We start from the raw sequence: 9547 nt of genomic DNA, 5'->3' as shown, positions 1-9547 counted from the left end.
AGGTTGTTTCCAACTCCTTGCTATTGTGAACAAAGCTGCAATAAACATGGGTGTGCATATATCTGCTTGGATGTCAGCTATGGTCAAGGAGAATGCTTTTAATCCTTCTCCGTTGAAAATGATATTGGCTCTTGATTTTGAGTATATACCTTTCACAATGTTGAGGAAATTCCCTTCTATTGATATTTTGCTGATTGTTTTACTCAGGAAGGGGTATTGGATTTTATTAAAGACCTTTCCTGCATCAGTTGCTAGGATCTTGTTGTTATTATTATTTGCTTTGGTAATATGATGAATTACATTGATTGTTTTTCTTAAGTTGAACCATCCTTGCATACCTATTATGAATCTCACTTGATCATGATAAATTATTTCTCTGATGTGCTATTGGATTCTGTTAAGGATTTTTACCTCAGTATTCATGAGAGATACTGGTCTGCAGTTTTCTTTTTTGTAATATCTTTGCCTGGTTTTGGTGTTAGGGTTATGCTTGTTTCCTAGAATGTAAAATCTGTGTTCTTAACCTCGGCCTATGCTCCTCTCAGTTGTGTGAGTGCGTGTGTGTGTGTGTGTGTGTGTGTGTGTGTGTGCGCATGCGCGCACGCGTGTGTACAAGGTTAGGATGATATTTCTTTTTCCCAGTGGCAGGTGATATTTTTAAGATAACTTATAGAGTCATTTGAAGCATTACCTGAAACACTAAAATGAACATTACAGCATTACAATTAGTAGTTTATAGTGACCTGTATTTTGAAAACTGGTGATTTGTGTGTGGAGCTTCTTGTTAGTAATCTGCCATTTAATTGGGAAGACTGTTGTTCTAACTATGATGCGGACGGGTATGGAGAGTCCACTGTGATCCTGCAGAATCTAGACCAAGAGGCTGTGGTCCACACAGAGCAAGGGAGCCCCACACAGTTTAAAATCGGGAAAGGTGTGCATCAGGACTGTCTCCTTTCCCCATACCTATCCAGTCTGTATGCTGAGCAAATCATTTGAGAAGTTGGACTTTATGAAGAGGAATATAGCAGTAGGCTTGCGGCAAGACTCATCAGTAACTCGTGTTACGCACCTGATATGACGTTGCTTGCTAGAATTAAAGAATACTTGAAATGCTCATTGCTGAAGATCAAAGACTACAGCATTCAGTAGTCCTCAGCCTTCAGTTGAGAGTACATCGCAACATCAAGAAAACAAAAATCTTCACTGCTGGATCAGTCAGTAGCATTGTAGTAGATAGAGAAAGATTGAAATTGTCAACAATTTCATTTTTACTTGGATCCACAGAAAACCATCCAGGTTAATAGAGGTCAAGAAATAAAAAAATGTATTGCATTGGGAAAATCTGCTATCAAGGACCTCTCCACAGTGCTAAAGAACAATGATGTCAGTTTAAAGAATAGGGTGTACCTTATTCAAGGCCTGGTCTTTTCAGTTGCTTGCTGTGCCTCTTAAAAGTTGGACATAAAGGTGACAAAAGACGAATCAACACCTTTGAGTTGGATGTTGGAGGAGAGTATGGAATATCCGATGGGCTGCTAAAAGAACAAACAGATCTCGGAGAAAGTGCTTTCAGCTTGCTCCATAGAGGCAAGGATGGTGAAGTGGGTTTTGTGGACTTTGGGTCTGTTGTCAGGATGGGCCAGTCCTTGGAAAAGAACATGATGCTGGAAAGATGGAGCATCAGAGAAAGAGAGGATGACCTTCACCAAAATGGGCAGGCACAGTGGCTGAGGAGGGGACTCTGTGAATCAGAGGCCACGAGTGCGGCACAGGAGAGGGCACCATTCAGACCTGTTGTCTGTAGGGACTCTGTGAGTCAGGCAACTTGATGGTACCTAATAACAAGAGTAATGGAAAATCATCCTTTTAAAGTGCTTTCCCTTTACTTTGTTAATTAAAAGGCATTTTAGACTTCATTTGGGAGGCTGTCATTCTGTGAAATCCCTCTGATGTTTTTGGACCTCTCCTGATTGGGGCCCGCCAGGTATTTCATTGTTCACCTGTTCATTCCTCCTTCATGCTCTTCTCTTTAGCCTCATTTGCCCTGGTCCTCTCGGTAGCTGGGTGACTATCAGTGCCACAGGATGTCCTGTTAACTTTCAGGAGTATTCGCTTCCTCTTAGCTTTCATTTATATTCTGCAGACACAGAGCAGTTGCCTAATGATGATGTTAGGGCCCTCAAGTCAATTATGAATCATGATGACTCCATAAAAGTCTTGATCACCTAGCCATTCACCACTATACCTGCCCACTTCTCTTGGCTAGTGCATTCCAGAAGTGTGCTGTTAGTGAACCCCAGCTCAGGAAACAAGGTTGTTCTTCATGTGATGACTCTGTGTCAAAAAAAGTGGAAACAGGCCCCCCCCGCAAAAAAATCTCACTCATATTTCTTGTTGATTTCCCCCCCATCCCCTATGGACAGTACACCCTACCTAATTTTGAACCATGCGGTATTTCCTTGCTCTGTGCTGACGACTGCCTCCTGGTCTAAGTATAGGTTTTGCATAAGCAAAATCAAGTGTTCTGGGATTCCCATTATTCTCAGAGTTAGACACAGTGTGTTGTGACCCACACAGTCAAATGCATTTGAATAGTTCATGAAACACAGACATTAACCTGCTACTCTCTGCTTTCAGCCAAGATTCCTCTAGCATTAGCTATAATATCCCAAGTACCATGGCCTCTTCTAAATTCAGCCTGCACATCTGACTGTTCTCTACGGATGTGCTGTTCAAGTTGTTTTGGGATAATTTTCAGCAGAACCTTGCTTTAATGGGATAGTAAGGATATTGTTTTATAATTTCCACACTCTGTCAGGTCACCTTTCTTTGGAATGGGAACAAATACAGATCTCTTCTAGTCAGCTGGCCAGGTGGTTTTTCTCCAGATTTCTTGGCACAACTTGGTGAGCACAGCCAGAGCAGCATCTGTTGAAATATGTCAACTGTCAATTCCTAGAGCCTTGTTTTTTGCCAATTCTTTCAGAGCAGCTTAAACTTCCTTCGTCACCACAGGTTCCTGATCACACTGCATGCTTCAAAATCAGGAAGGGTGTACCCCTATCTCCATACCTTTTCAATTTATATGCAGAACAGATCATCCAGGAGCCTGGGCTCTATGAGGAGGAATGTGGCATCAGGATTGGTGGAAGACTCATCAACAACCTGTATTATACAGATGACACAACCTTGCTTGCTAAAACTGAGGAGGACCTGAAGTGCTTGCTGCAGAATGTCAAAGACTTCAGTACTGATTGAAGCTCATCATCAAGAAAACAAAAATTCTCACCATTGGGCTGATTGACAGCATTATAATAGACAGTGAAGAGATTGAGATTGTTAACAGCTTCAGTTTGCTTGGCTCCACAATCAAAACTCTTGGTACCAGCAGCCAGGAAATCAAAAGATGAATTGCATTGGGAAAGTCTGCTGTAAGGGAATTCTCCAGTGTACTGATGTCAGTGTGGAGACCAAGGTACACCTGATTCAGGCCACAGTCTTAGCAATTACTTGCTATTCATCAGAAAATGGGACAATGACTAGGGATGATAGAAGGAGTATTGATGCCTTTGAGCTATGGTGCTGGAGAAGAGTACTGAATATACCATGGATTGCTATGAGAACAAATAGGTTCATCCTTGAGAGGGTGAAACCAGGTTGCACCTTGGAAACAAGGATTCTGAAGCTCCATCTGACATACTTTGGACATGTTGCAAGGATGGACCAGTCCTTGGAGAGAGGGACATCATGCTTGGGAGAGTGAAGGGACAGTGCAGGAGGGGAAGACCCTCAATGAGATGGATTGATTGAGTCACTGGTGTGGTCAGGGTAGGTGTGTCAGAGACAATGAAATTGCCTCAGCATAGAGCAGGGTGCAGAACTTTTGTACACAGGGTTGCTAGGAGTCACAAGCCACTTGATAGCACATAACAGCAACAACATGGTCAGCAAACTACCGCCTGTAAGCCAAATGCAATCTACCTCTGTTTTTGTAAATACAGTTTTATTGTGTTCGTGCTTCCTTGCTTGCTCATTTAATTGCTGTTCATGTCTCACTGGTTTTGTACTACAGTGGTAGAGTGCAGTAGTTGCCACAGAAATCAAATGGCTCACAAATTCTGAAATACTCACTCTCTGGCCCTGTAAGAAATATCTTCTTGAACTCTGTTCTGTGGGGTTAGGACAGCACCCCATGTGTGAAAGACCCCCCATTCACTGATGAGTGCAGGACTTCGCCAGAGTGCAGAAGTGCAAAGATGTCAGTCTAGAGACTAAGGTGTGCCTCATCCAGGCCATGGTCTTCACAATTACTTATTATTTATCAGAGAACAGGACAATGAATAATCATGTCCGAAAAAGAACTAATGCCTCTGAGATGTGGTGCTGGAGAAGAGTGTTAAATGTACCGTGGACTGCCAAGAGAACAAACAGGGCTAACCTGGAGAGGGTGAAACCAAGTTGCTCTCTGGAGACAAGGATTTTGAAGCGCTGTCTCATATACTTTGGGCATGTTGCCAGGAGGGGCCAATCCTTGGAGAAGGACATCATGCTTAGAAAAGTGGTGGACAACACAGGCGAGGAAGACCCTGGTTGAGATGGGTTGGCACAATGACTGGGACAACTAGGGGCAGGTGTGTTGGATATGGTGCGGTTGGTCCAGAATAGGACAGGGTTCTGAGCTGTTGTGCAGAGGGTCGCTATGAGTTGCAGGCTACTTGACAGCACATAACAAAAACAGAAATGTAACTTGAGTTTTGGATGTTTTAATGTGACCTCCTTTCACCCTCGGTTATTATAAGGTAGTATTTAAATCTCTAGTTATTATAAGGTGGTATTTCAATCCCTAGAGTAATTTCTAAACTCTTGTGTGTTCGTCAGCAGCAGCAGCAGGATGTTAAACATTTCGCGGAGAGAGATGGTCTCTTTCTTTACAGGCGGTAACAGCCCGTCGGCCAACTGGAGCGGTGTGCTTTGGTCTCCACTCCATAGCAATGAGAGCTATCTACAATGTGTGCTTTCCTGTAAGTTTGCAAATCTGCTTAGAATCAGTCTTTCTTTCTCTGCAGCCACTGGCTCGGAGCCCATGTGCTGGTCAAGCTTCATGACCAGTAGCATGCAGCTAGCCAAAGAGTGCCTCGGCCAGAGACTGAGCGACGAGCAGGGAGAAGGCGGCCAGCCCTTCGAAGGACTGGAGAAGTTTGCAGAAACCATTGACACAGGTGGGTACTGCTAAGCACTCCCATTGTCAGATGTACAGAACCCTCAGTCAGTCCACCTGGGACAGTGCACAACCACGGTGGACTGTTCCGAGCACCCTGTTCTCCCTTCAGAGCCGTAGCCTCGAGGGTTCTCTGTGTACTTGTGTGGTGTTTGGGTTTTACTCTTTCATCCTCTCTGTGATGAAGGGACCGCAGTTCACCAGTGGCCTTGGACTTGGCCTTGGCCTTGTCTATGTTGCCTGTTGTCACATACTTGAGATGAATGCTTGGCAGCACAGGACCTGTGATCAAACACAGGATTTGGGGTTTCAAAGAAAAGACATTTCACCTGTTTTCCCCTCTAAGCTTTTAGCAAACTAATGTAGTGTTTATTCTTTTAATTAATGGTTTTGTTAAACATTTAAGTATGATTGTGTTGAGCGCTGCCTCTCTGCTCTAGTACTAAGAAGAGTGAAAGTCACGTTCCTGGACACCGTTTTGAGAATCGAGCATGTCCCAGACGACTCGCAGTCCGGAACCGCGCTGGAGATTCGGATAGGAAGGTGAGGCTCCTTGTCAAGAGAAAAGTACCATTGCTTCCTTTCGTGAAGGCCAAAAACCTAAAAGACAGTCCAACAGTGACCTTTGATTTCAGGGTGCATTTACACATCAGAGGTGATGCTAGTACTGACCTCCATATTATGGTTCAATCCTGTCATTGAAAACTTGAAGTGCCAGTTGGAGTGTAATTAAGAATTTACTACATTCAGTTCAAAGCAAGTAATGCTCTTTTAGTTAATGTTGTGTTCACACACCCACACCCACACCCCCCAGCCTCGGTGCTGACGTGAAGTCATCCCTGCTCACCAGAGCCTGTTTGCACGCTGTCTCTCGCTCACTCACCTCACTCACACACCCACCTCAGCCCAGCCGAGCCCAGGTGCTGACTTGAGCTCCCCCCTCTCACCAGGCCCCCACTCTGTCTGATTCACTGCAGAAAGCAGCAGCAGGGCCGCGTACACTGAGGACCAGATACTGTGCAGGTGCGACCTGGGGACCTTCTCAAATGTTAAACAGACAAGTTTTGAAACAGGAGTTGGTTTACTGAAACAATTATTGTTGAAAGATCTTTGAAACTGGGGTGCATTACCTTAATGGTGTAGAAGACTATCTGACATCCCTCCTGCTGGAACTATGACAAGGAGTCGAACACCGGCGTTCCAGGGGGCTCTTCCGGCAGATTGGAGAACAGCACGCTGCCTCGGTTACCAAGAGCTGTTCCGTGGGTACCATGAGCATTGTTTTGGGTTTTTATTTTAAGCTTCTTCTAGGAAGTTGGGAGTTTCCCCCACGCTTTTTGGGAGTTAAGGCTACTCTGTGGGAGGATTTCCTGCAGTAAGGTGATGTGTGGTGATGCTGGCCCACATGCGAGGCACATTCTGGATGGAATCCCTGTGATTTAAAACTCTGTGTGTGTTCTTATAATTGTGAGTCGGTTTTCCCAGGAGGTGCATGCAGTTCCTTTTCCCATTTGTTACTTTCAGAACCCTGTACTGTGATGAGGCTGCCGGTGAGTCCTCGGGGACAAACGTGCACCAGCCCACAGCCTTCGCCCACAAGCGGCTGCAGCTCTCAGGGGTGTCTCTCTTCTGGGAGGAGTTCTGTGCATCAGCCAAGTCTTCCCCAGTGTGCTCAGCTGTGCCAGCGGTGAGGAGACAGCCAGCCGGGGTGGGAGGGGAGGGGAGGAGGGACAGGAGGGAAGGGGGGTTGGGAGGGGAGGGGAGGCGCGGGGACAGGCTTACCTGAGGCCTGCTCGTGGTGCAGGGACATGGCGTGTGCATCTTCATCATCACCCTAGTTCAGTGCTGGAGACAGACATTTCAGAGGTTTTAAAACCTATTTAGAATGAATGCCTTTTCTACCTGTTTGTGGTGTATTCATTTGATAGGGAATCCTTGGATACAATGTTGTCCTGAGGGAAAGTGTGGTATGATATTCTTTCACAGAAATAAAAGTGAGGAAGTGAAACAGTGTGTACACTTACCTTTACCCAGTGAATGTGTTCCCAAACACTGAGCTTATCTAACTCAGGAAGCTGGTCCTGACCCCTTCTCGGAGCAGAGTCCCTGTGCCTTGCTTTGACCTTTGTTAGTGGGTGTGGCTCACGGGTCAGATTCTCCTAATGACAGCTGATCTGTTGCTTTCCAGTCGCTTTGTCATGGCCCGGCGTCCATGCTCTTCTTGGTCCCAGTGTGCTGTGTAGGGACCCCAGGGCCTTGGGCTGCTGAGACCCTTCCTTCCTGTCCCCTGGAGTTCAGTCTACAAGCCATGTGCTGGCTTTTCTCAAGATGGAACTTCTGTTTTGCATTTAGATTTATTGACTTTTGAGTGTTTAAGGAATTGCTTTCTTGTTCTATTATTGTAGGAAACTGAGCCAAAGCTGTCACCCAGCTGGAACCCCAAAATTGTGTATGAGCCTCACCCACAGCTAACACGAAACTTGCCGGAGGTGGCACCTTCCGATCCCGTGCAGATTGGCGGGTTGGTTGGCAGGCTGGAGTTGAGTCTCACCCTGAAGCAGAATGAAGTACTTCCCGGGGCGAAGGTCAGTATCTTTGTATTTGCCTTAGTCACACCTCAGTAGAGTTGAGTGCGTATAAGCCCACTGACTGTGGGAATGCTTGGTCCCTGGATGCCGTTGCCTCGGGACCAGTGCTTCACCCTGGGCTGGAGCTCTGGCCTGCAGTCAGGCCACCACTGGGGCTGCCTGTGAGAGGAGGCTGTGGAGCTGCTGCTGCCTCCCTCAGCCCACAGCCCTGCCATTCCCAGGCAGCCCTCATCCGTGTCAGGCAGGATCCCACCCCTGCAGATGCCCAGGGATGTTCTTGACCCTCTCTTCCTAATGGCCTCAAATGATAACATTCAAGGAAAACCTGGAAGGGAAGTGGTTGACTAAAGAAGACTTTAGCAATATAAACAATATTTATTTACCCACAGGTTAATTCTTATAATGGCTAGAAAACATTTAGGAAAGGAAACAATTTGGGGTTTTATTATCACCTATAGCTTTAATATGATATATCCTATAGCTGTCCTAGATATGCTTACCAGGTTGTGCCAGGAAAGCTGGAGGACATCCACCTAGCCAGCTGACTGGAAGAGATCCATATTTATTCCCATTCCAAAAACAGGTAACCCAACAGACTATGGAAATTACCGTGTAATATCATTCACATCACATGCAAGCAAAATCCTGCTGAAGATTATCCAGAAATGACTGGAACAGTATATTAACAGAGAACGATCAGAAATACAAGCTGGAGGCGATCTCTGGTGGCCTAGTGGCAAGAAGCTGCACTGGAATCCTAGAGATGTGAGGTTCAAATCCACCAGATGCTCTGCCGAAGGAGGAGGGACAGTCTCCTCCTGTACCAGTCAGATCTGACTTGACAGTACACACATTAAAAAAAAAAAGTAATAAAAATATTTAAAAAAAAAGACTTTAAGAAAAATAAAGTTTATTTTAAAAAAAGAAATACAAGCTGGAGGTGGGGGGAGAAAAGAAATATAAGCTGGGTTTAGAAGAGGCCATAGTACTAGAGACATTATCGCCAATGTCAGATGCATCTTCGCAGAAAGCAAAGAGTATCAGAGGGATATCTATCTGTATTTCATTGACTGTGCAAGGGCATTTGACTGTGTGGATCACAACAATTTGTGGTTAACCTTGAGGAAAATAGGAATCCCAGAACCCTTGATTATGCTTATGTGAAACCTATACTTGGACCAGGAAGCAATCCTCAGAACAGAGGAGGGAAACACTCTGTGGTTCAAAATCAGGAAGGAGGTGCATCAGGGATGTGTCCTGTCTCTACACCTTTTCAATCTATATGCGGAAAAGATCATTCGGGAAGCAGGGTTTTATGAGGAGAAATGTGGCATCAGGATTAGAGGAAGATTCATCAACAACCTGCCTTATGCGGATGACACAACCCTGCTTGTTGAAACTGAGGAGGACCTGAAGCACTTGCTGCTTAACATCAAGAACTGTAGTCTTCAATATGAATTGAAGCTCAATGTCAAGAAGACAAAGATTCTCATCACTGGACCAATTGGATGAATGAATGAATGAATGGAAGGGAGAAGAGATGGAGGTTGTTAACAGTTACAGCTTGCTCGGCTCCTCAATCAATACTCTTGGCACCAGCAATCAGGAGAGCAAAAGACAAATTGCATTATATAAATCTGCTGGCATTGAAAAACAAGGAACTCATGCAATATTATTCAAAATGGGTGACCCTGGAGGACACTATGCTGAGTGAGGTATCTCAGTCACAAAGGGACAA

At 45.2% G+C, this 9547-nt stretch overlaps 1 protein-coding gene across 1 annotated transcript in view; it reads left to right on the top strand.

The window, feature by feature from the left end:
• Positions 1-9547, top strand: part of ATG2B (autophagy related 2B) — a 102706-nt gene that overhangs the window by 18564 nt on the left and 74595 nt on the right. The window contains exons 3-6 of the mRNA XM_006879166.1: positions 5070-5222; positions 5662-5764; positions 6746-6908; positions 7627-7806. Coding sequence (XP_006879228.1) covers positions 5070-5222; positions 5662-5764; positions 6746-6908; positions 7627-7806 — 599 coding nt within the window. The remainder of the gene's footprint in view (positions 1-5069; positions 5223-5661; positions 5765-6745; positions 6909-7626; positions 7807-9547) is intronic.

This window comes from Elephantulus edwardii, unplaced genomic scaffold, assembly GCF_000299155.1.
Source record: "Elephantulus edwardii isolate Elephantulus edwardi_28Jun2011 unplaced genomic scaffold, EleEdw1.0 scaffold00002, whole genome shotgun sequence".
Lineage (NCBI taxonomy): Eukaryota > Metazoa > Chordata > Mammalia > Macroscelidea > Macroscelididae > Elephantulus > Elephantulus edwardii.
The sequence above is the reverse complement of the archived record's forward strand: the minus strand, read 5'-3'. Positions and strand labels throughout refer to the sequence as shown.